Raw genomic sequence first — 27218 nt, 5'->3', positions numbered from 1 at the left:
GCCAGAGGACATCTGCAGGAATTAATCCAGGCTCTAACATATGCGCGGCGGAAAGTAACGCTCGGCTCTGCACCTAGCTGTGACAGAAAAGTGTCAGCTTCCATCTTGTGGGCAGGTTGGCACTACCCACCTAGTTAAAACACCACAGCGTGGAGCGATAACGTGACTAAATGTAATGTCAGATGACTAAATTTTGCATCATTCGCTATCCGTACTCAGGCACTGAATCTCAAACAGTATTATTCCCCCCAAAAGAAAGTAATTTCTCTAACAGATTTTTTTTCCTGCTATTTCTCCCCAGACAGATTACCTCAGGCACTGTACATTAAGACCTGTGAGGAGATTTCTTCTCCCTGAATTCCACAGTACTTGTGACTTTCTGGTTTAATACCAGAAATTTTCATTAATATGTTTTTTTTTCAACTGACTCATTGCAAAAGATATTAAACAGACCAGACGGAATACCTCTGCAAAGATATTTTCTAACACATCCCACTACATCCAACTTGATGATTCAGTAAGGTGAAGGAATGAGCGATAAATTAGGAGCCTCTGTACCCCTCTCCCCAAGCCAGATCAAATCAAAGCCAACATAACTCAACACTGACATCCTGTAATTAGCTACCGTGGCTAGGTGGGCACAGCTCACTGTTAAAAGTCTCTGAAACTTCCATTTCTCATCTCCAACAACCTTCTGAAGCAGACTGAAGTTGGACTTCATCATAGACACAGCCTGTCTGCATGCAAAGGAATTACAGGATGGTACCAAGGTTGAAGAAGAGGTTTCCCCAGTAGAATAACTACGTACATTTCTTCCGTAAAAGCTTTAAACTAGAGGACCTATCTTTCTGCCACTTGCTACACAGCCTTTAGTTCACCACCATTCCTAATTTTACCACATAACACATGCATCATCAAAACATTTCCTGGCCACGTTACGCATCTTGTATAGAAAACATTCTTTCGGCTGGGACATGATTTCCCTTTTCCTTTTAGTCCATCCAGTAAAACTAGAACTGCTTTAAAAGTAGTAACAGTATGGAGAGCAATGCAAACTCACAGCTTGGAAGAGGAAGATGTTAATGTGGTAGAATCGCAAGCGGCCAGACTTTCAGTACATCCACAGCACTGCTAGAGGTGCGTACAAGATCTGCTCGTGCAGACAAGATGTGTTATTTTCCAACCAAAAGCGTGCTGGAGACTTTCTAACGATTTTCCATTTTATTAAGCACACAGTAAGATGCATAAGGAGCATATAATTCATCGTAGGGTGTATTAAACTGGGTCCAAAAGCTATAAAATTTCTAATAATATGACAGTAAAGCAGAAGGACAATTTTATAGCCGGAACGATCGATCTGTTCCAGAGTTACGCAACACGCTATCAGATGATGGCAAGCTCAGATCTTGCAAAAACTGCATTTTCACCACACCGGCTGTCTTGGACGCTCTCTCTGATGTGTCAGTGCTGCAGATTTTCATTAGTGCTGAAAACAGCCAGCACGTCTTGTGCCTGCCCAAAATAGTACCCAAGGTTCGAGCAGCAGAAAGGCCAAAAACAGAGGCGCCTCCCAAATAATCAGCGTTTGGATGACATTGGCTCGGTTACATGACCCTCAGGACACCACAACACATCCTCCCTCCCTCGCTCCTGCCCGGCGGTGCCCAGCTTTTGGCAGATAAGCGATGCTGCAAGGCGCAGAGCAAGGACACGGGCAAGCACGCCAGCCCAGAGGCTGACCGTGGAGAAAATGGCTGGCCTGCCAGGGAAAGCAGGGCGTGCGGCCAGCTTCACAGCCACCTCTCCACCACGGGCACCCAGGGGCTCGGTGTGGTACCCGGGGGGAAAGGGGAAAGAGGAATCGCTTCCCTGTGGCGCTTATCGTTCCTCCCAGCGCCTCGTTACCGTGACTGCACACCGCCAGGAAGGCAGCGCTCTGCCTCAGGAGGCGAGCCACCAAGCAAAGCGGCCATTTCCAAGCGGGATTAGACATTATTTCCCCAGAAATTGCCTGACGCCGAGCGGATTTCCTACCCCCATTGTCTGGAGGCACAGCAGGACGCGCTGCCCTCAAGCCGAGGGGCACGGAGGCGCCTTCCCAGCGGCGTTACCGCAGCCATCTCCTCCTCAGCGCCTCCCTCCCACCTGCCCCTGCCCTTCCCGGCCGGGAAGGACCCAAACCCGCTGCCGGCACCGGCTCGGCCCGGGGAGAGGTGCAGGCGGCCCCCGCGGTGCCCCGGAGCCGCGGGCGGCCCCTCAGCGCCGCGCCGAGATCACCTCACGGCCCCCGCCGCGCCTCCCGCGCTCACCTGCGCCGCCACAGCCACAGCCACGGCCACAGCCTCCACCGCCGCCCCCCGGCCGCTCTGCGCCGCCCGGGCAGTTCCGCATCGAGCCCCGGGAGCCGCGGGGAGGGACGGGGGGAAGGAGGGAGGCAGGGCAGGGCGGAGCGGAGCCGCACACCGGCCGCGGGGGGGCGGCAGGTGCCGCCCGCAGCAGGGCGCAGCCGCGGGGCGGAGCGCGGGAAGGCGCTGAGGGGAGGCTGAGGGGCCGGGCGCTGAGGGCAGGTGGGGAAGGGAGACCCCAAAATGCCGGCCTTATTGCCCCTACAGGCAGCCCCCAGGTGAAAGCTGGTAGCAGGCGAGGCCCGGGGCTGCCGGCCTCACGGGGTTGTGACAAGATCGAGGTGGGGCTTCAAGGACTTCTTCCAAGCGCTCACACGCTGCATCACCACCTCCCTTTAACAGCAAACGAACAAAATCCTAAACGCAACCACTACCGCCACTGGCATCCCAGTGGTTTAAAAAACTACAATAAAGTGCAAAATGGTTAACAAAAAACAGTTTTTGTTTTTTGTTTTGTTTTGTTTTTACACAGAGCACAAAACATCTGCGCTCTCCCCTCATAGAGGAATTGGGATTTCAGAAATCAGCCCATCTGCTCCTGCTGCCCCCATCCATTTGAGCCAATTGTGCAAACACAGCTTCCTTCCTTCCTTCCCTCTCTCCCTCCCTGTCACACACCAGTGACACTACCAGCACCCCACAACCTCTCCAGCAGCCAAATTAACAAAGCAAACCTGAAACAGGTCAGGGACAGAGACTGAGAGCAGTAGGTAGCATTTGGCAAATATTAAAGCACCGCTGAGCTCAAGGCAAGTTTTTCCCTCACACTTGCTTATTTCACCTCCTCAGGCTAATGTGGGAAGTGGCTGTAAAACTAAAAACCAATTCTGTACTCATTTGCACTAAGAAAAATAAAGAATGTAAACTAAGGACTTACCTTTGCTTACAGGATCCTGCACAAAAGCATAGAGAAGCCAGAGTCAAGGAAATTCACTGTTTTCACAGCTGCCATCAACAGCAGCATTACTGGTTGTAACTTGAAAATCCTTCATGCTTCTATGCAGCTTTTATCTTCAGATTAATAAAAAATGAGATGGCAGATAGCTGCTCAAGCTGCAGCTTCAAAGCAGCGCCTGTTACTGGGCAGCAGCTTCACTGCCATTGCCTCTTCTGGCTGTTGACAGCCTCGTTTGTCAGCAAATCCTTGCAGCAGGGCCCAGCTGTCCTCTAATCCATGCAGGGCTGGCTTGAGCTCTTGAGGTCTGCTCATTACGCCCCACCTCACACCCTGCTGAGTCTCCTGTGGCTAGTTAATAGTTAGGACCCATATTTCAATTTTGTTGAGCTTGGCTATGCAGAAAGTGGAGTGGAGCACGTGGAATAAAAGGCTCAAATTCTGAGTGTAGCTCAAATTAAGGTAAAATACGTATGGATAATCAATAGCCTCACAACATTTGCTTAAATTCACTCATTTGCCAGCTACAGCACAAAGGGTACATTGTGGGCTAAAATCTCACACTAGAGGTTAAAGGAAACTGCCTGGTTTTGCGCTGTTATTTTTATTTTGCTATTTCCTGCTTCTCCCCAACCTATATTCTCACTTTCTTATCAATTTAGAGTTTGTTACATCAAAAACATTCCGCCTTCCTCCAGTCTAATGAAGGAACAACAGAGAACGCCAAAATCCCGTATTAGGCTTTATTCTTTTATATAAACATTAACATTTCTCAAACAGATTAGTTAAAAATACAGATTTTAACAAGAATTTTTGCAATTGCAATGAGTTATAAAAAACAACAGATTATTTTACAGATTGTTACAAGTGCTTTACAAAGGTGCAGAGTGAAGGCCAGTGGCAGGGGACCAACCTCAAGTGCAAAATGGACACAATACCCTCACCACGGGCATAGCGCTCAGATACACAGCCAAAAAACAAACAAACAAAAAACAACGAGCCATTGTGAACCTAGGCTCTTGGGATGCTCACCGGGCAAGCAAACAGACCCCTATGACAGAGAAGGCTCATGAGACTAAGCTACCAGGATACTTCAGGTTACATCTCTGAGATCTGCCATAAGATGTTATTTCTTGGAAAATAAGGAACAGGTTTTGGAACAGTGTATTTCTCTTCTGTCAGACAAAATATTGCTGTAAATCCTAGAATACTTGAGGATGTGGATACTTAAGAATGTAGGGCATAAATCCAGCGTGGATCTCACTGTGCCCAAAGCAAAAAAAGATACAAGACCCAAGTGTCCTTCTAAAGCAGTTGGCACTCCTCACACAGCAGGAACCTCCATATCCCATGACAATCACTAGAACCTTGAGCAAGTACCTTGGAAAGACTTTGGCATAAGGAAGAAGATGCAAGCGGATCTGGTTACACTCAATGTTCCTACAACCCACGATCTGAGTTGTGCAGCCCATAGCTTACGCAATGCCCACATATTTCACTAAATGCAGCATGTCCTCTTCTCCTTGGCAAATACATCTTCACACTCACCTTGGAACACATGCCACATGCTCCAAATTCTTGGAAGTTTCTGAGATCCTTCCACCACACCTACCTTGTCTAGGTACCAGTCCTTCCCACCTTCCTCTCTTCTCTTCCACTCCTAAAGATCAAAATCTATGCCCTGATTTGTTTTGAACTAAAGTTTTCCAGGTGTTAGCAAATCAAAGGTAAACTGTTTGAGAACCATCATGAGATAAAATTGCAATATATTATGTTAAAAAAAGTCCACTGCTTTATGCCTGACGTCTTCCTGATGTACAAATGTTCCCTACCCAGAGGACCTCCCTGTTAGACAAAGGGCATCACACATTAGAGGAATCCTCTTTCCAAAGAAGGGTCAGAATGAAAGGGCAACTCTAGAGATGAAGTCTCATAATAAAGAAATAACAGCTACTTCTCTTGGAATCTTTGTAAAGGGCAGTACGTACAAGAGATTTTATTTATCGGAAACCCAGTGAAACCCCTAGAACATCCACATTGACTTCCCTGAGCTCCTCAGATCCAGGTACACTGGGGACCCTGCAGAAGCCTTTTGAGCTGGGTTACTCTCAACAGAGATGGTTTGGCAAGTTCCTGCAAATTCATTTTCATAATCAACAAGAGAGGAAAGGATCAATGGGCCAATCCCCAGGACATGCTTAGAAAAGAGAAAGAGACTCTGAAGAAAGAGGTGTATGTGCGTGGGGAGGGTCTTCATTTCTACCGTTTTCAGATGTTTCATGCTACTCATTTGGGGCATGGGCACTACATCAAAACAACCCCCCCATCTGATCTACCCCAGCTGCCTCCTGCATAATCTCGTGATAACACTGCAACCCCAGGCTCATCACTCCCTGCACTGCCTAGCCCAGAGTTCAGTGCTTTGGAGAGGGGAGGCTGGCTTCTTGTTAGCAAAGGCTGGGACATGGCGTTATGTCGGCATATCAGTGCCCTGGGAGCATGCAGTCACTCATGCACATCCCAGATTTCTGAGAGCAGGGGAGGGAGTTTCTTGTCCTGCAGCCGAAGGGCAAACACCTGTTCAGAGTGGACGTTACTTAGTGTCCGAAGACTGACCAGCTTCATTAACATCCGTGGAAACATCAGGTGGTCCTGCAGGGTCAGAGGAATTGGCAGCTGTTAGTAAATACAGACTAAAACTTTAAAAAGAAAAAAAAAAAAAAAAACAAAAAAACAGATGATGCATTGTAAACACAATTCCAATTTCCTCTAGAACTGGCATCCTCCAGCATGCGGCAGTGTAGGGGAACACAAATACTACACCGTGTCCCAAAACATGCTTGCTAACTATGGAACATGATACAGGACAGCAGGCTGTGACAGCTCACAAATCCTCCATTTACGGCTGCCACCACACAGCCACAGAAGGGAACAGCATGAGAGTACAGGCAGTAACAGATCTGCTACAGACATCACTGCAGGGACTGTGCCTGCATAAACCCACAATCAGTTTGCATCACCACCAAGGACGTTGGTGAGACACTTACGTTTGGTCTGTTGATGCAGATGTAAGAATGAAGGGCTTCCACATAGGTGTGCTGCAGTCTCTCCACCAGGGACTGGTCCTGCACATTCGGTCGGTCTGCCAAAAAGCAGGTTAGAAGTAAGCAGGTTGCTACAGGCAGCATCACTGGACTTGACCCTAACTGTAGTATGGTTTCTCCCCAAAACCTCATCGAGAATTCACCCAGCACAGCTGGGAGTTATCCATGACTGCAGCAGCTGTGCCAGTTTTCTGTTACTGTTCCTTCTCAATCATACCTAATGCACATGGGGAGTCAGATCTGACTCCTCTAAAGGTGAAAGGTTACAGAGACCAAACACCACTAAATAGATGTGTTTGGCATCACGTTTCTGTTCCAGTGAAGATGAGAAGCTGCAGTTATTCAAAGGGAATGGGAGAGTTTCTCCAGCAGCTAAAAAAGTCCGATAACAGGAACAAAGACATATTCTTGATCTTACAGGTTACAAGACAGAAAACAGAAGCAAAGAGTAGAGGCGATTTCTTTGCAGAGCCCTTTCCTGACCCAGAGCTATATTGGTCTCTGATCAAGAGCATCTTTACTTGACCACTAGATGTCGCTCATGCAGCGCGACCTGCCTCAAGCCAGAGACCTGCCAAGCACCTTAAGGGGACAGTAAAATAGCAATTTCTAAGTGAGGAAGATTAATATTGGCTGATTTTGCTATATGCTTTTTCATCAGCAGGGAATCTGATTTTGTCTGGAGGTAGCACTGGAAGATTCGGTGTATAATGAATACCCTCAGCAGAAATAACACTGCTTTATCACAAGACCCTCTATTACTCCTCTGCTGTTCATTACCTTCCTTAATTCTATTTTCTTTACCCTGCAACTTAGTGCTGCAGGCTTTCAGACCTGCCTGGCATTTTACCTGCAGAGAAAATGTTGATGGCGATTAAAAGTGCATATTCAGCATCGTTGAGTTGTAGCTCATTCATTCCCTTTGAGAATTCAAAGATGGGGTTAATGAACTCAAACTGCAGACCTACAACAAAAAAGAAGAGGGTAAGTGTCAACAATGGCAACTGTCTCCTCTATCTCCCTCTCCCTCTCACAGGATAAGCTGTCAGAAACACACTCAGTATGCCAGGGAGCAGGGAAGGCAGGTAGGCAGGCAAATACCCTTATATTATATCCCAAGTATGGTTGAAAACACCCTTCACATTGTACCACCAGTGAACACCAACAACAGCAGGTGAGGAGTCAGGCCCTAACCTTAACTTCTTAGTTTCCTTGAGCCTTATGTGTCCCTCAACACATTAGTAGGCAATATCTATATCTAAAGAAAAACGTCATCAGTTCTCAGGTAAATCCATCACAAAGGCAGAAACCCACAATCACAAAATCTACACTTTCCACTCTCAAACCACCATCTCTTTCAAGCCTGGCAGCCTTCCTGCTTCCACAGAAGCTTTCATCCCATGCTGCTGATTCATCTGTAGTCGGTCTGAGCCAAAAAAAAAAAAGAAATACAGTTCCAAGAGGTCTGAACTATTTCAAATCATTTCAAAGTGATAGAGATGAAGAAGAGCCTGACCTATGCCTCCTATCACCTTGCTCTATCTCTGGAAGTGTTCAAGGCCAGGTTGGACGGGGCTTTGACCAACCTGGTATAGCAGAAGATTTTCCTGTCCACGGCAGAGGGGTTGGAACCAGATGATCTTTAAATTCTCTTCTAATCCAAACCATTCTATGATTTTTCAATAAACACAGCCTGGCAGAAGTGCAATGATACTTCTGTCACAACATAGAGGACACCGTCACATCAAGCCTCCATGTGCTACATGCTACACAAACATGCTGAAATCTTAAAGCCCAAAATAGCATCTAAGTTTCTCATTTCCTGTAGTACAACTGCATCAGAGCAAAGAAGAGCAAGATGGAGGAAACCCCTCTGGCTGCCTGCTTTTTGCCTTCCTAATAATCTGAAGAAAAGGCTAACAGTGAGAGCATCAAGGAACAATAGTGTTTATTAAAACCTGAAAAAAAAAAAAAAAAAAAAAAAAAAAGTTCAGCTCCCTAGAGTTCTGAACCCTTGTTATGAGAAACAGCATCACAACTTCAAAGTGAAGTTAGGTGGCATGCTGAGGCAGTAAGCTCCTAGAAGGCCATCAGGGGCCTGGAGGGCTGGAGCACCCTGAACTTGGCCCATGCAAGGTACAAAGAATCCATGGTTTGCAATGAGCCTTTGAGTCACGCAATGAAAGCATCACCTGGCAGGGCAAGATGATGAGAAGTGGAGGAGAGAAGGAAGAACAGCACGTACCTGAAAAGCCACCCTACAATTCAATTACCAGTGAGCAAGACCAAAGACAGTTCTGAACAGAAGCCATGACAGTAAGACTTAAAGGGCTGAGGCCTAACTCTTCTAGACTAGTCCTTACTGACACTGCAAGAGAACTTGGACAACCTGACACTGCTCCCCTATTTCATATGGTCTCTCAGCAAACCATGTGTATGGTAAGGCTTGGAAAACCTTACCAAGCAAGAGTCGTATCACTGAGTGAGATTAAACTGCTGAGAAGGGGCCACTATCAGGAATTCCTGGCTATACAAGGATGGGAAAGTAATGAAGGACACCTTGAATACAAGATGTTAAATAGCTACACAAGAAACCCCAAAAATCACATGAAGAACAGCCAAAATCTCCTTTTCAGAAATGCTGAAGATATGCACTTCCTTTCACTTAATTTGAAATCACAAATATTCAATGCTCCTGGAAAAACACAGTTCAGAAGTAACGTCACCGCTGATCATCACATACCAAGCCAGTGACACGTCTGCAGCATTCTGCAGGGATCTCCAACACACATTATAGACTTCATAACAACTTGAACATACTCACACTAACGTCATCACTCAAAGCAAGGCTCTACATTGCCAAGTGATACAGTGCGAAGGGAAAAAGTCTGGGGTTTGATTTGCTGTGATCTGATAGAGCCCTAAGAACACATCCATGTCAGCTCTTTACCAGTAAGTTCGCACCAGCTGCCAGCCCTAGGTGCACGCCACCCTCACACAGTGAGCTAAGGGGAGCATCCACACCAGAAGTGGGGTACCCCAGAAAGTGAACTCAACCTTGGTTCCCCCAGCAAACAGGGCTAAGCTCGAGTGCATGCTACAAGACTGCAGACATCCACACAGCAAGACTGTCACACTGTAAGTGTCCGAATTTTCCAAAGCAAGTTCACACCTAAAAAAAAAGACATTAACTGAAGCAATATCACATGTTAAAAGCAAAGAATGTTTGTGGGGACATTGGTCTAGCCCTGTTCTAAACTCCTCACCTAAGTCCAAGGCCCCAGATACCATTTCCACCAGCTCATATTGAAAAGGAAAAGATGAAACAACACAAGACAGAGAAGGAAGAAACACCTGTCTAATGCACCACCTGCTTTGGCGAAGTCATCCCGATTATAGCTCAGGTCCTTAAGAAAAGTGATGCTCTCAATCTCTGGATTGTAGCGTCGAGACGTCTCCAATAACATCACCTGAAACCAGAGATCAGGGATAGATACGCTTGACTTGAATACAAGAAAGAACATTGCAACATTGATAATTTAATGATGGTTAGAGCATCACCAAAGGGAAAAAAATATATATAAAAACTACACTTCTCCAAGAGTGCTTCAAAATTCCAGTGTAAATTCTACTGCATCCTTTGCACTGTTTCCTTCTGGGAAGGGAATTAGTTGCTTTCCACTACCAAGGCTCTTGCCTCATTCTCCTCCATGGCCCTTTGCCAGGAGAGCCTGGCACTGCAGTAACAGCCCCATAGCTGTTAAATAGGTCTTTCAATCTAGGGTGTAAAATCAGTTCTGCATGCGGGTGCTCCAAACTCTTTCTTCTCTTCTACTACGTATTGTGGTGGAGCCAAACTCTCACCTCTATCGTAGATGTCTTCAATAAAGCGATCTGATCTTCCCTGGTGAGCTCCAGGAAGCCGGGCAGTTGCTTGGCAAAGTCCACAATCTCTTGCACAGAGATAATTGCAAGTTCTGTAAAGTGAGCAAAACGCTGCTGCCTCGCTTCACGGTTATTAGGATCAGGAACTTGGGGCCATGGCTGTGGGGATGGAAAGAGACAGTGTGTATATGTGAAAGATGGAGAGAGAGCAGAAGGATGAGAAGATAAAGTGAACAGAGAAAAAGAGACACATTGGACTATTAGCCTTTGCTATTCACAGAATGTTAGCCCACAGATACAATGCCTCAAACATTTAAATTCCCCCAAAATGCTTCACCCACAACCTCAACTCCCCACACTTCCACTTTTTCTTATCATGGTTCCACTGGTAAGAGTTATTACCGTCACTTTGAGCCTGTCTGTGAACGAGCGCTGGTTGCACTGCTGCTGAGCGGCCACGAGCTTCTCTATCATGCTTAACTGTTCAGGCGTCAGTTTGTGGGAAGGGCTTGGTGGGTGTGGAGGGTTTGGACGCACCACGACTGTCCGAGCCTGATCGTCCTCCTGTTTCTTCAGCTTCTTCAGCCGGATTTGCTCTTCAGACAGAACATCTAAAATAGAAATGGCCAGAGATCAACCTTGACACAGGGGAACGCCAGAAACTGCACAAATGGAGGGTAGCATGCAGTGGATGGAGAGGCAGAGATTACAGCTGCTTGCATCTGGCTTATCAGAGTGTACATAATATAGACAGCAGGCAGTGATACCTATCACGTGTTTCTCCCTCTTTTTTCCACTTTAAGTTGTTCCATTGCCTTTCTTTTAATCATACTGTACTGCAAAACGTTCACAAAGGACAGTGAACACATGAAGCTCCCTTCATGCTGCCCTGCAGATGTCAGAAACACATCGGTGGCTTTTCCCCTTGAGCGATTCCCCAGAATATCATATTGTAACATATTCCAAGAGGTGATTTCTCCACATCATGATGTGTCCATTATATTGTTATATTATCCTGTTGTTTTGTCTTTTCCTCACATTGCTAAATTAAGAGTTTGTGGCATTTCATCTTCCTCTTAAGACGTCAAAGTCAGTACTGGATGGAGATCGAGCATGAAAGGACAATTCTCTACATAGCCCATCTGCAGCAGACTGTAGAGCAGTAACATGCAGCAAGATGAGTAATTAAAGGATAGCTTTACATAAATCCTGCTGAGGAGGAATGCAAGTCTTTCCGGAGCAGGGCTGGAAGCCTTCTTCAGTCATGAACTCAAAGGGTGATGCCATTTAGATTTAACGTAGGGAATAAAACAAGCCAGAGGCATGTGTTATGAAATATCCTACTGAATCAGCGGTTCATTAGATAATTTAAATAGAAAGACCTGTTAGAGGCCTGTAACTAAGTTAACTGAAGAACTTACTGGTTTGAACACAGGTAAGGCTGGTTGTGTCTTTAGGTCAAAGCTGTAAAAACTATCTGCAAGCTGTATCCAAGCAAAAGGAGACTATCAGACATACTTGGATTCAGGGATTATCTTCAAGAAGGTCACCCCCATGAGCTACTGATCAATGAACAAAACGCAGAAAATGGATTGACTGGAAAGTAAACTTCAAAAACAGAGGAAAAAAAGCTCGACCTTGCAAAAAAGAATTTAAGAGGTGCTGAAAAAGCCTTCGGCCATTTTTTATGTAGCAGTAACAAGGAAACATAGGTGCTCCCCAAGAAGGCAGTTCCCAAAGCACAACAAGTATACACTTGCACTTCTCAGAAGAATTGCGTTAAACATGAAGGCAAGAAGTAGACAGCTATTGTGAAAGTGTGTTCTGAGGGGCACAACACACAGGATTGGAGGGAAAGCCAAAGAACATATAACATTCAAGCTGAGATGAACCTTTATCCCAAACTTCCAACAGCAAGGGTGCACATGCACGCATGCGCAAACCAGAATTCTAACGGCAAAGGCATTCAATCCAGTAGCCATATTAAAGGTGACCTGTAAGATTGGAGAATGCCAGTCACAGTAGGAGTTTGAAAAGGGAAGTCATTGATTCAGGCAATTGCAATCTTAGGTCTCAGATGCATGAAGAATTTACATCCAAGTTACAAGTTACTAAATATTGGAGAACCCTGAAAACTGCCTATGTTAAAGCTCCTACACCATGCTAAATTCAAAATTATCTGAGTTACTCAGTTTTCTATTAAGATGATATTTAACCTCATGGTGCACACTGTTACAAGAAAGATAAATAGTCTGTGAATAACTTCAGTCTGAGAATTAGAAGAATGTTTCCATCAATTAGAGGGAAGTTCTGAAATGACCTTCCAAGTGAAACAGTTGGAAAAAAAAAACACTCCGTTTTTGTCAAGATTAGCAAGGCAAATTTCCAGTGAGGATTTATGTTGACAAGAATTGCCAAGCAGCTGATAATAGCAACCCGAAGATTCCTCTTGGCATAATTTCTCTGAGCTGAAGCATATCCTCTGTCCTCACCATAAGACAACAAGTAAAAAGCAAACCACGTAGAGGCTCTCTAATATCTACCTGCAACCAAAGAGTAACACAGTGGACAGACAGCCTCACTACATAACTTTTCAAATACATCTGTTTTGTAGCTCTCAAAAGCAAGGGGAAATGGTGCAAAGTCAGTATATACAGAGCTGATGCAAACCACTGTGGCAAAGATATAGATTACATATGTTAGGCGTGCTGTGTTTCAACTTAAAAAAAAAATGAAAAGCACATTTCCTTGCTGCAAGTTAACGGGGCTTATTCTTATTGCACAAGTGTATTTTGAAGATGTTTCTGAAATACTTTGCGTTCCTCACTGCTCTGAGTACTGGATGTCAGAAAAGGAGACTTCACACAGAATTAACTGAGCACTCATTTGGCCAGTCTTGGCCAGAAGGATGAAATCTAGGTGCCATGGCAGAGGATTGCTGTTCCTGATATGCAAGCAGGAGTACTCTTGAATATTCAGCAAATAGCAGCCTAATGACTCCTGTGAGAAAAATAACTGAGCTCGCTAAAGGCCTCAACAAGGTTGGGTCTGCACAAACACAGCTGCAGCACTCTGGTGCTGCCCTTGACTTCTGTCACGAGGCGCATAGGGAAAACGCCTTCTGGCATTCAAAGAGCACAGTGACAAACCTCACAGTGCAGACCACGAGCCAGACAGAAGCCCAAGTTTACTGTGGCAGTCGACAACATACTGAAGAATGTGTAAATCTTAGTTGTGAGTCTTTCCCTTGATGCCATTCTCCATGAATTCTTACAAAACAGTGTGTTCAGGAAATAAAGCGGCGCTCATCAGCACATCAGCAACAGACAACTCTCCACGTAACGCCGACTAAGCCCTCAGTGACTTCCCAAACACAATCCAGCATGCTGAGCAACCCCCCAGCACTCACACCGCCTCCTTATTACACCACCCGTTGGCCCCCAGCCCACTCCCACAGCACCACGGTGCGCCCAGCAGCACCCCTGGGTGCACTCACACTGCTCCCGCATGCCCGCCTCCTGGCACTTGCGCAGCCGGCACTCCTGGCACTTGCGGCGCATGTACATGTCCATCTCACACTTGCCGCCGTTCTTGCAGACGTACTGGGCACCCTTGATGACGCTGCGGCGGAAGAAGCCCTTGCAGCCTTCGCAGCTCAGCACGTTGTAGTGGAAGCCCGAGGCCTTGTCGCCACACACGCTGCACACTTCGTTTCCCAACATCTTTGGGGCTGGGCCCTTCTTCCGCTTCAAGGGGGGATTTTCTAGAACAGCATCAAGAAGAAAAAAAAAATCACACATGGCATTTGCAACTGACTGTCCCATTCCTCACAGTTACTGATATCCTCATTCAAACCCACTACCTCCCAAACATATGGATGAAAAGATCAAGTCCTCCATTCCACAGCCTTTCCTTCTGGGCAAGTATATCTTCTAAAACAAGTCAAATACTGACATAATCCAAACAGTTTCATGCTAAATGTATAAGCAGATATAGCTTTGCATTTGATCCACTTAAAAACAGGCAGAGAGAAAACTGGTTCAGGTCAGACATTCTTCTGCACTTCCCATCAGCAGGAATGACACTAAGCCACGTAAGAAATTGTGACAAAAAATCTGAGTGGAAATCCAAAATTGCATAGAAAATATTTTTTTTTTTTCTTTTTTTTAAAATTCACCTTCAGTGTTCTAACTTCTATTCTCTGCCATTCTCATACACAAAGGTAAAGTAAAATGGTTCGGCAGTCAAACAGTCACAGAAAAACAGTACCTAAACTGTGGCACTACAAACAAAACAGACTGAGTAGGCAATCCCCATAACTAGAACACCTGGGGAAACCTTCAAGATAGAAAACGCCAGCTTCATGGAGTTAGCGGCAAGGAGCAGACAAGCACTGCATGAGCTCTGGGAACCTTTGGAACCCCACAGCCATAATTTCTTTTTCAAGACACCTCCTCCTGACTCCTACAACTAAAGCATTTCCACATTGACATTTCATTTACTAAACGTGGTTACGCCATTTGAAACACTGGGCCTTTGCTACTGTCTTGCATTTTAGATGGTCTTGTGCAGCAGCTCCCTGTTCTTCCTACATCATTCTTAGGGATCTGAATCTTGTCACCAACTGTACATTGTGAAAACATTTTTAAGATTGTCTCACTTAAGAGCACACTGTCTCTCTTAAGCATTCTACTCAAATGTTTGCTGAGGTTATTTGTGTATTCCCTCCCTATTAGCCATCTCTGTTTTCATTCCAATAATTCTAGCCACGTTGACATCTGGCACGTCTTCCTGCACAGCTCAGTGCGTATAATTCTTCTGTCAGATATTATAGATCCTTCCATGACAGATGTTCATAAAGATCACAAACAGCACAGTCTTGATAAGTCTCCAGATAAGTTTAGATATGCCTGGAAAGCCTTTATACTGCATTTATACTGCAGTCAATTTATAGGGTTTGGTTTGCAGGACAACGCTGCTGCGTTTCCTGATCAGCACCAAGCTTACAACAGCACGGTTCATTTTCATGCTTACGGTTTTAATGCTTCTCTCTATTCTCAGCTTTGGTTACTATTCTGCTCAGGTACCCCAAATAGTAAACAGCTAGGAAGTTTTAGATCAGTCTCAGCAATTATTATTAGTGTTCTTCACTCCATATTGGTTTTCAGTCTTAAGTATCTTGGTGTTGATTTTCAATCCCATTGACTTTACTAAGGTCTAGAGGTCATTCATTTTGGCCTGCACATCTCATTGCAGACTGGACAGCAGGAAAATGTCAGTGGAAAGGTTAAGTCTCTGATATTCACCTCTCTTGATTTACTGTACTTCTCTTCACACGATCAGTTACAAACAAGTTATGCAATGCCTATTATTTATCTCATATTACTTAGTCCCTTAATACATATGCATTAACTGGTGTGATAATTTTGCAGAAGGCTCGAATCCCATTCACGTTTCTGACAGACAGCAGAGTAACCCAATGACTTCCACAAGTTGCACCTGTTCAGTGCATACAGGATTTCTTCACTGTCTTTAAGGAGCTACATAAAGGCCTGATAACCATCCTTACGATTGTTTTATTGAGACAAATATGCTTATTCTTCCATCTAAAGAAACTATTTTCCAGTTTTAGCACTAGCCACTTTAGTTATACAGCTTGTTATTGCCATTTTGTGCAACCAAAGATCAAGATATATCAAGCTTAAACCCCCCCTCCGGTACCTTGGGCTCTCATTACAGTCCTCCTTCTTTAGTACATACACTATTTTATCATTTTTCTCACATTTTGTGATGTTTTTTCTTGCAACCTTTGTATTTTTTAAGTTTGAAGATATAGGATTCTGTGTGTCAGTGACAATTTTAACTGCAAAACTTCAGTTCTCTTTCCTAATACACTTTTAACTTCCATTCCTTGTGGCAGATTACTCTGTTTAATTCTGGTGCCTGTCTTTTTTTATGCCGTGTAGCTTCAAAACATCATGGCCTATTATGTCTCATTACTGTGAATACACACATTCAGGAGAAAAAAAAAAATGTGTGGAGGAAAACTCTACTCTCCTGTTATATGAATCTGCAAGAACCTAGTACTTCATTGCATCACTAACCCTTGTAGGACTGTCACATACAGTAAAGCTTTGTTGTTCAGCAGCTTTTGATAAGGCAAACAAAAAGAACTCCATTTTACTGCCACGGACCTTGCCTCCAGGAGGTCAAATAAGCAAAGCATTCAACACGTTTATCAGCTGTATAAACCTGGTCATCTTCAACTACCAGTAAAGGATTCTAGTCTTAGACACTGGCTGCCTCAAGTGTAGCAGTAATCACCCTAAAATTTTGTTAAGTGTTAATTCTTTTTGCAGCTCAAAGAATGGAATTCACTTAGCTTGTGTGGACTGAATAAGAATTTTTCCATACCTGCATGCTCAGGGGGGTTCTCTGAGCCAGAGAAGAGTGAAAGCCCTTCCTCCTCCATCTCAAATACACTTGCCACCCTCTTCCCATGATCTTGTGTGCTGAGTTGAGTGGGACCCATGGAGGCCACACAGGAAGGGCTCGCTATAATCTCATTGCTGCAGCATGGTTACTGCAGAGCAAGAGGCAGCTGGCGTCTTCCTTCAACGTCTTCAGTTTCTTTCTGCTACTGCAAGTTAGAAAGGAAGTACCTGTGAAGAAAAACAGATGCAAAAGAGGCAAGAGTTCAACTACTGAGAATGTTAACTCCCCAAAGCTATTACAAACTGCATCACAAGCAAAATTAAGATTTTGTTTCCTTATTTATTAAAAAGGGACAATTAACTTTGTTTTATCAGTGTTTATTCCCTTGAAACACAACATTTTAACAAACTGTGGTAAAGGTACAAGGATTAACGCATTCAGACACAAAATTGCCTGTTTATTGCCAGAATATTTATCAAAGCAGGACACATCTCCATTACTGCTACCACCACCAGGGGAATTGAGCGCTGACCCCTCCCAAGTGTGTGAAAGGGAAGTTCCAGACTTTACAACGGGTGGCCTTTGCTGAAGCTTCCAGTAACAAATGACTCGTTACTGCCAGTTGTGCTGGATTTTGTGTCACGCACTGCAGAACACAAAGAAAATTGTAAAAGACAATTTTGACGCAACGATTTAGCAAAGACTAATTTCCCTATTACTAGCAACAGCCGAAGGCTATGCCAAAGATCAATGATGCATCAAATATGAGGATTACAAATCCTTCCTGGACCTACAAAAAGAACTGAATAGCCAGCATCACACCTAAGGGAAACAACCCTTATGCCACCCTCAGGAAACAGACTCAGCACCAACCTTCTGAGGATCCAGCACTAACTCCACACTACAGAAACTGAACCTCGAAAGTGAATCCAATCACTGTTTTTCCCAAAAGCTCTACACCTGCACAGAAAAAGCCTTACCAGTTTGACTGCACAGACTTAGTGAAACCGATGTAAACTGCTAGTGTAAACACGCCTAATCTGACTAAGCATGCATTTAGATCAGTTGATCTCAATTCAGTGATTTATCAATGCAAGCTAAAGGGATTAACTGATTTAAAAAGCAACTGTGTTAAAGGCCTGTACCACTTTAACTTGACCAGTTGAGTTTGGGACCAGAGGACTGTGACTCTCTGCAAGAGAGGAGGTGACAGAAGGCTGGGCAGCAGCCCAAATACAAACGCATCAGGTAGCCAGGGGCATGCTTCACACACCGCACTGCTGACTGGGAGAAGGCAGAGGGCTGCTGTCCCCCGTCCCTTCTTCCCTCCTGTATGTTTGGACCAGACCACGAAGCTGCTCTCGGAATGCCAAAGACAAAGACAAAAGCAATAGTCCCACAAACCACCCCCTCCCAGGACTCCGAGAGCAACAGTCATCAAGTATAAATCCAGTCATACTGTCAAGCCTGCTGGACTCCTGCCATGTCCCATTACACGCCGGCAGATAATGAATGCAGGTCTAAAAAACCACAGGACGTATTAATTTATGTGACCTTTATAAACACAGACTCAGACCGTATAAGGAATTCAAAGCTCTCTTCCCTTTGGTGCACGCAGCCCTGAATCACTGGCAAAACAGACCATCTATGATGAACGCAGTGGCAGCAAATACGAGACCCGAAGCCATAGGAAAAGTAAAAATCCTAATGTGGGAGACTGCTACATAACAGATCTGATTTGCCAACAATTCAAGAAGTCTCATAGTTCGCAAAGGAACAGAGTGGCCATCACAATCAACTTTAAAAAAAAACTCCACAGTAAATACTGCAGCCTTGTGGAGAGGCACAGAGCACCACTTGGAGAGAGGAACTTCAATGAAACAAACCCAAATGTGCCTTGTACTCCGAGTCCTGTGCAAGCTCCTCATTGATGCAGATTACCAGATGTCTCTGGGCACGTTTGGGCACGAAACAGTGAGCTAAGTGTACTGCCTAGATGCATCTCCACATTCCTTTAAACCACGCAAAAGATTCATTCAAACGGTAATTATTGTGAAGAATGAATCACTACCAGCAGCACTGCAGTGCTTTTTGAAGCAAAAGTTTGATCCTCCAGCTGAGGCATTGAGTGACTGAGCTCAGGTCCTGCTGCATCCCAGCCATAAGCTGTGATGTATTCCGGAAAGTAAAAAGAGGAGGGCGCATCCTGATGGGATTCTGAAACTCTCATCCACGATTGACATGGCAGGAGTGAAACTTGCTGTCAGCAGGACATCTGGAGCCCAAAGGGGAGTTTCTAAAAACACACACACACAACCACAAGACTGCAGACTTCCTGGCGATGTCTGACTAGTCTGCAGTTAGCACCAGGGAGGGGAGTATAAAGCTGCGTGCACACCCAGGACACGGCAAGGAGCAAGGCCTATCAGCCACTATCTTCGTGCTGCGAAACCAGCCCACATGCTCCTACCTCCTGCACCAGCTTCCCTAGCCCTCCCCCAGCGGAACAGGCCAGACAGGAGCAGGGCAGATGAGAAGCCTCTCCTACGAGCCAGCATTTTTTAGTTTCGTAGCTGCAGTAACAGGCTGTGGAAAACTGACCGAACTGCAAACAGCAGCACGCTGGTGGGGCTAGGTAAAGAAAACAAAATCAGCATTTTCCACACAGGCACACATATATATGAAAGGCTGTATGATTAGGCCAGCAAGTCAGTTTTTGTAGAAATATACAAGAATAGTTTCCAAATGACTAAAACCCTTGCGTTCTGTACTAACAGCCACGTTATTAGAGGTTCGTATCTCCCAATTTGCACCACCACTTCAACTTGAGATAAAGAAGGGTAATGAGAGCTCTAATTGCAAAAGGGAACAGAGCCTTCCTGACATCATCTGCTGTGCTGCCTCCCACCGTCTGTCTCAGCTTTGTTAGTTTTAGAAGCCAGGACTGGCCAAGTGACAGAAGATGGGGCAATCGCTTCTCTCTAACATAGCATCCAGGGCAGAGAAACCTAGTGAACATACTCCAGCAAGGAAGCCCATACAGATGAAAGACTGATGGAAACAATTCTCTACCAGCCCTTGCCATTCACATCTCAAACAAGACACTAAACACCTCTGAAATGTGTTGCCAGCAGGTTCTCCCTACTCCATTTCTTTCCTCTTTCTTCCTTTTCTGAGACAACTGAACAACTCTGAGACCAGTGGTTTCAACACCAGCGCTCCTGCAACAGAAAATTCTGTAACAAAGACCAGAGGTGGCAGCCCTGGCTCTTGCACTTCATGTTAACTGCCAGAAACCTTCATTACTTCCTCCAGCAACAGCCTTGTCTTGACCCATATGCTCAGCTGAAAGTCTTCTTCCAAGCCCAGCTAAAGCATTTATGCTCTCTTCTGGAAGTCTTTGACCTGGCCTGTCATCAACAGCCACAAAGCTGCAGAATATGCCTCATTTCTGTCCCATAGTCATACAGGGTAAATAAAGGATAAAAGGTAAAGGCTCTGAGCAGCACAGCACATGGGTAAAGAAACCAAGTGAGCCAGGTGCAGTTATTGCGACTCCTGCTAAAAACGTCTGTCCTCTCCTTGGCATTTATTGTCTGGTGCTTTCTGAGAGAAGTTTAAGAGCCAGGAAGCAGACCAGATGCAAGTGCATCTCCAGAGAACCTGTACTGTGGAGCGCAGGAATAATGGGAGGAATAGCACAACAAGCCTTTTACCTCCAAGCACTGGAAGCTCCGATGAAACGGTAGCTTTTTAGGAAGTTTGCGCAAGCCTCTGGTATCTTTCAAAAGAAGAGTTACTGGTCAGAGTCCTGGTAAGTTACAAAATCCTACAGCCTTCTGCCAAGAAAAAAATAAATGGTTAGGTTTCAGTTCCAAAATGAATCACAAGTGCGCTCTCTGCAGCACGTCAGCATCAGCAGAAGAGACCTTGCATTTATAGTCTTGTGTTAACATGACTGTGCTCATGTGTCACACACCTGCGTGGCAGCAGGACTAGGTTTTTTTGGAGGGGGCCTAAAAAAGCAGGTTGTTGGTGAACTACTGTGTCTGATAGGAAGGTTTATCCTTCACAGGTACTTAAAACAGGGATCTAATTTGGCATTTGGGCTTCTAAATGCATTCTGACATGCAGTGGGAGTGCTGGCACCCATTCTGGAACTACCTCTGAAAGCTGGATCAAAACAATGCTTAACGGTCTCTGCTGAAATCTAAATGCACAGTGTGTACACCACTGGTGCTATCTTTGGTACCAAAAGTTGGCTGCAGATATAAATGGCTGAGGGAAAAAAATAAACATGGTTGGACTGACATTTCACGGACCCTACAGCACTAGCAGGGAACAAAGCCCCCCAGGAGACACTGCTGTTCCAATTCTTTCATGAGGACTAACCTAACGCTCTTCCTATCCCTCCTCTGGTGTGGCAGCCAGAGAATTTTCACAGAATTCCCCAAAGAACACGGCAGTACCTTGCAGTTGGCCCAGAGAAACAAAAGAAGAAACATCCTAGCTCATTCCTCTGCAACATTGCATTTCTCAAGAAGTACCAACACAACTAAGAGGTCCACAGGAGGGTCAGAAGTACGTATATAACAGGTTTCGCTTTGTAAAAAGTGGAAAGAGCCACTTGTACCTTTCAGAGCAGAAGAAGAAATCTATGCAAATCTGTCATGTTGAGAATAAAGTAAGAATCTGTGTGAAAAACATTAAAAATGAAAAAAAAAATCAACTTGATTGTCAATGGGAGGGAGAAAACACGAAAATGCAAGGCATGTAAAGCAGCGCAACAGGATAGCATAAGGAGTAGTTCTGAACATTATGTTTACAAATAAGGCAAAGAGCTGTACCGTGACTCTGAGGAAAAAGAAACTAGCTGGGCCCCAGCTGTAAGAGCCCTCTCCACAGAGAATTGCAGCGACCCCAGCTGAAATTGCATTATCCATTCTGATGCCACAGAAGCACGAAGACATCCACAGACTGGAAGGAGTCTACAAGCCACCATCAGTCTTGATGATCCTGGTAAGAAAGCTGCTGCCTCGTGATTGCTTCCATTCGCGACCAAGCTAAGCTTCAGCTGACTGCTACGAGTTGCCCAAGTGCGTGGCACCTGCCTGTGAGCCTCACAAGCTGCTGCCACCTCTGGTCCTACCAGCCACTCCTAACTGTGCAGCCTGCTCCACTTAGGTCTCCTGTCCCCAGTGATACAGTCTTATTCCCACCTCTGCCCCTCTGGCTCTGTGTCTGAGAGCCCCCATCCTCTTACCTTGGCTCTGACTCCTGCTGCTGACCAGCTTCCTTACTACCTGTGACTTTGCTGACGTGTGGCGTGAGCTTTGCTTACAGCATTTGTCTCCCTTTGAAGTGGTGCATCCCTGAATTCGCTTCAGTTCTCTCTGCAGCACCCGGCTCTCATAGTGAAGCCTTCCTCTGGGCTGTGTCTCCACCCCTGGCTTTAGTCTGGTCTCAGCACACAGCAAGATGTTTCCTAACCTGCTCAGCTATGGATGCCGTGGCAGTATTCGGAGGGCAACAGCCAAAGTGACTAACAACCAGACAGACTAAAATATTCCTGTGTGTCACTTGGTCGAAAGAGTACAGGGAAGAGAAGCAGGAAGGTCTAATGATGGTGTACAGCAGGACGGGAGGGATTATTCTGAAAGACAGATTCCACCTATTCCTCATAGGCTTGACAAGGAAGGGACAGTCAGGCTCTTACAGGCAAACCTCCTAACGCTGTTTTTAGCTCTCTGAGACTGGAGGGCAGACTTGCTAATTTTCCTTCCAAAATCAGACTTTTTATTACAACAATGCAAATATTTCTGCAGACATTTATCAATCCGTATCCAACGTGACTTAGATGCTCCTGCTGTACAGAATATGCCTCTATAAGCAAACGATTGCAGCAGCAGAAATTGGAAGCCAGTTCCACCCACCTCAGGGAAAAAAGAAAACGGGAGTGAAGCAAAAGAGAAATCTTTCTCCAGTGAAAATTGGTTTTTTTTGTTGTTGTTGTTGTGTTTTTTTTTGCGAATTGTTTAGAAAAGTGAATTAGGGTCCTAAGCCACAAATGTACAACCAAACAGAACACCCTAATTCGGAGCAGAATCAGTCCCAAGCACTTCTGCTCTGTTCTGCATCAAAAACCAAATTCACTGTGTCTTCACAACACAGTATGTGTTTCTTTCCCACACAGGGCAATTTGGGAACAGAGCTTCACAAACTGTCCCTGAGAAGACGACAGAATGTGCTGACTGCAAGAACGCCCAAGAACTTACAAGTTCTGCAAAAGAGCTTCTCACCCCAACAGCAATCGTTTTGCAAGAAGTCAGCTCTTCCGTTCACGCCTCATCCAGCAGGAGATGCTCCCTCCCCTCTCTCGTTACCTGTCTCTCATTATTCCTTGCCTGTCAAAGGCTGAGGTTTGGGTTTTGCCCTCGTCTTCACCTCTTGGTTTCTGCCTGATCAAAGCGTGTCGCGTCAACACAAGGAGCTAGGGGAAAAGAGTTACACCGTGTCTGCTTTCAGGGTGGGTAAGATCCTGAAGTGGGCCGTGCCTTTCTGCTTCCTCCCACCCCACAGCCAGATGCCCTTGATCCCGCAGCTGAGAGGAGAAGGGAGGTTACTGCCGTTCATTCACACCGAGCACAGGGAGCTCGCGCCTCTCTTCCTGTTTGCACCGAGGCAGCAGTCCCTCTGACAAAGGAAGAGAGTAAGAGGCAGAAAGGGAGAGAGAGGACAGATGCTGGTTAGAAGGGACAGACTCTTTCCTGGTTAATTACCTGGAAATGAATAACAAGTGCTATCAGGCCTGGTGTGTCCACCTTGCTGACATGAAATTCCCCTAAAGGCCATTGACACAAGTTTCCTTGAACTCTGGAAAACAGCACCAGCCAGGCCTGGGTAACAAAGCTCATCCCTTCCACTCCTCCCAGGCTTTCTACTGTCACCGCCACCTCAGCTTTCAAGCTTCTGGCTAACCTAGACTACAACCACCCCCAAATGGCAAAAACTAGAGCACGCACTGGGTTATGGCAAAGTGCCAAGCCATTTATCCCCAGCTCTGTGCAGCCAGGTGAGCCGGGGACTGGTGCCCCAACGTGAGGAGCGGGCAGAGCCCTGCCACCTGGAGCACCACTGACTTGTGCAGCACCTGTGGGGGAGAACAGGAGCAGAACTTGCCGTTCGGGGCTGAACTGCAGTAATCCTCAGCATCTGGCTGCAAATCCAGCTCCAACAGTCAAATGACAGTTTGACGCTGCTATCAGCATCGACCTTCAGATGGCAGGAAGCACGACTGAGGCTTTGACAGAAGCTTGAAACAGGAAAAATCACCTCTGCGCTCCTCCCAGGAGGATGGAACGCACGAAGCCAAGCAGCTGCCCCCTCCTGCTATCACGGGAGCAAAGGGCAGCTCCCTGCAGCTCCTCGGGAAGAAGGGCAAGGAGGGGATCCAGGCTGCAGCCCCGTCCGTACGAATGGTTGTTAGCACCAGCAGTAACAGCAAGTTCTCCCTATGGAAATTCTCTTTATAAGAGCAGCAGCGTTCTTCCACCAGTGCCACTCACAATTTCCCCATGCAAATTAAGCTAGCAGCAAGTCTTTTTTTTCCCTAAGCATATCTACACCGTGGCAATTTTGCTTTGCTTTTCTTCCTAGGACACATGCAACAGCTAGCATAATTCTTCTGTACTTTTACCCACACCACCAGACAAAATCAATAAATAAATGAAATCATACGTGGAAAGTATTCAAGCAACCTAGGAAACTTCCTCCAATTAAATTATCTGCTAAGCAGCAAGACCCTGCTGTGGGAAACCAACACTGAGCTGTTTGCAGCTCGCTATTTCTGCTGCTGACCTGCTCTTACGCATCCCACGTGCAACAACAGTTCATCACATCCTACTGAAGGCTGGAAACGAGAACAGATCTCACCTCAGTTCCCTTCTAAATGCCACTGCATGGCAGCACAGAAAACACAACCAGAGTGTCTGCTGTCTCTGGATTCTCTCTCCAGCTTTATACAGCCGCCAGTACCTTGTTCTGCAATAGCTACCCCAAACCTAACAGCCAGCCACTCTTTAAAGTTTTCAAGTAACAGCTTCAGGATGTAGTTTCCTCAGCCTTGTCAGAGAACATGGCCCAAAAAAAGACAGGAAATACCCAGTGTCATCTAGATCAGAGGTAATGGCAACAACTAGCTAGGTTCAAAAAGCCTGATCGTGTTTTTTTTGTTTGTTTTCTTAAATGGGGCTTGCACTGAAGTGAAAAAAATAAGAGTGAAAGAAACCTGTCTCTCCAGCCAGTGTGGAGCACTGCATTGGCACCATATTGCAGAGAGCAGAACAAAACTCTACCTCGGAGTCTTTATGACCCCCAACCCCACAGAGGTTAGACCTCTGCTACAGGGAACACAAGTCTGAGGGATTTGGGATGTTATCCCAATGCTGTCTCCAAACTGGAGAGAGATCAGAACTAAGAAATAAAACAACACAAGAACAAACAACAAGGATGACTACCTAAAGTAACAACCTGATAGAGGACGTCAGGGAAAAGGACTAAACCCAGTCCCCGGCCAGTAAGAGGATCAAAGAAATTATGGCTAGAGAAGTTGGCCTTTTTCTGCATGCAGAAAGCAATAATGATAAATAATAACAGAACATACTGCTTACCTGGATGTTTCCTTAAAAATAATTTAATCTCTGCAAAACCCTGTGAGGTCAGGGAATACCATCTGACTGCCCGTGCCTATTCTAACCAAATGCCTTTAGCAGCTAGCAGCATTAAAGGGAAACCTGCTCAGCTCGCCAGCTTGTCTCAGCCCATCTCCTCAACATCAGCATCCCAAAGTGCTCTGAGCAGGAACATGGCCCAGTCTGCTGTCAGCACTGAACTGCTGCTAGAGCAGGTAACAGCAGTAAGAAACAGCAGCAACGTTTTACCAGCAAGACAAGAGGACGAAGGAGAAGTTCCCAAAGCTGTAAGATGAATCACAGCAAAGCCTGAAAGAAAACTTAAAAGCACTCAGCTCGCAGGCTCTTACCCAGCCCACACTCTCTTTGACACCGCTCTCCATCCTCTAGCAGATACGGAATAAAAGAACATGAGGCAAGAGAGGGAAGACGGGAATAAAGGAGCGGGCTGTTAATGGCGCAGTTGTTTGTTCATCGTTCTGATTTCCTCCTTTCCTCCCACCCCAAGAGCACTTCCATCAGCACGCTGCACACCGCCGTAACCGGAACAGGAGTGTTTCTGGGAAACAGCCTTTTTATGGAGTATCTGTACAGCACTTAGTATCCAAGCACCGTCCCACCTAAAAGCATCTATCAAAACAAATACTACCGCTCAGAGGCAAAACAGAAATACAGTACTGGATTGCAAAACAGGCAGGAAAATCATTTAGATTCCCTTAAGGGCAGTAGGGGAAAAGCAGCGTTTCCCATTCATAGAAATCTCATCCCTAGATGTAGCACAGAGGGCAGGAAAAAACGACAGCGCTACAGAAATACCCATATAAAACAGATACTGGGACCGGGTCTAAATTGCTTCAAAGAAAGCTTGACCGTTCCACGTGTTGGCTTATTCCCCACTCATCCATTACCTGCGATGCGTTTTGGCAAGTTTTGCTACCACTGCTTTTGAAAAAAGGAGAGAGGAGAGGCAGGGCCTCCCACCCCACAGCAGATCTACGCACCCAAACCTACATCAGCAAGAAGACTGCAGCTGAGCAGGGAAAGAGAGGAGAAGTAGTGCCAAGAAACACAGTAAAGACTGGCATCGCAGCAGGGTGCAGGTCAGAAGAAAAGACCATTACGGGCTCTGTCATAAGGCAAACTTGCCCTGCTTTTGACTTTACTATTCCAGGCCCTGGTCTGCACGGGCTATTTATGCTCTGGGGGTCATTTCTGCTGAACACTTCCAAGGTACGACATCAGCAGGATAAGGGAGGGAATTATTTTCCTTTTTAAATAAATCCAGAGAGTGAAAGCTACAAGGGAAGGGTTAAAGGCCTGAAAATGAGAGAAAGAGGATCTGTGTGACAGGAAGGGAGCATGTGAGAGGGCGTGTGACAGCCTGAGCGGCAGAATGTGTGTGTGTGTGTGTGTGTGTGTGTGTGTGGATCTCATTCCCTCCGAGGCTCTTGGCCAAATGTGGAGCTGAACTTTCTGCAGACTTTGTCCTGCCAAGTCATGTTCCCTTCTCACACGGCCTGACATCACCACAAATGCTCAGCTGGAAAACAGTCCAGAGCCGGACAGAGTCCGGGACTCAAACAGCAGCCAGTGAAATGGCCGCGCGGGCGGCACACCCACCGGCCGGCACAGCAGCCCCCGGTCCTGCAGGTGATCTCCATCCAGAAAGAGCCCTAACGAAGCACAAAAGGGCTGAGGTGCTAACAGCCCGATGCTTTTTTACAGCCCCAAACAGGTTGAAAAAAGCAGAACGTAACCATGAGATTGTCAGGGTTTGTCATAAGGAACATACTGCACGGAGCCC

General features: G+C 45.8%; 2 protein-coding genes across 39 annotated transcripts in view; both read right to left on the bottom strand.

Moving 5' to 3' along the window:
- Positions 1-2444, bottom strand: part of MADD (MAP kinase activating death domain) — a 65202-nt gene extending 62758 nt beyond the window's left edge. For all 33 annotated transcript variants that reach the window (XM_084522048.1, XM_084522051.1, XM_084522064.1 and 30 more), the window contains exon 1: positions 2310-2444. The gene's annotated coding sequence lies outside the window, so the exon portion shown is untranslated. The remainder of the gene's footprint in view (positions 1-2309) is intronic.
- A 1585-nt stretch (positions 2445-4029) lies between these two features.
- Positions 4030-27218, bottom strand: part of NR1H3 (nuclear receptor subfamily 1 group H member 3) — a 29830-nt gene continuing 6641 nt past the window's right edge. For 3 of the 6 annotated variants that reach the window (XM_084522096.1, XM_084522101.1, XM_084522100.1), the window contains exons 2-9: positions 16704-16951; positions 13786-14052; positions 10692-10900; positions 10269-10448; positions 9775-9874; positions 7255-7368; positions 6348-6442; positions 4030-5952 (exon numbers count right to left, since the gene is read on the bottom strand). In XM_084522096.1, coding sequence (XP_084378222.1) covers positions 5806-5952; positions 6348-6442; positions 7255-7368; positions 9775-9874; positions 10269-10448; positions 10692-10900; positions 13786-14052; positions 16704-16821 — 1230 coding nt within the window. In that variant the 5' untranslated portion in view covers positions 16822-16951 and the 3' untranslated portion in view covers positions 4030-5805. Of the gene's footprint in view, positions 5953-6347; positions 6443-7254; positions 7369-9774; positions 9875-10268; positions 10449-10691; positions 10901-13785; positions 14053-16703; positions 16952-20440; positions 20564-22999; positions 23403-27218 lie in introns of those variants that run through there. The other 3 variants (XM_084522098.1, XM_084522099.1, XM_084522097.1) reach the window with 3 other exon arrangements.

The sequence above is a fragment of the Aythya ferina genome (genome assembly GCF_964211825.1).
Source record: "Aythya ferina genome assembly, chromosome: 5".
Taxonomy (NCBI): domain Eukaryota; kingdom Metazoa; phylum Chordata; class Aves; order Anseriformes; family Anatidae; genus Aythya; species Aythya ferina.
This window is presented reverse-complemented; position numbering and strand designations above follow the sequence as displayed.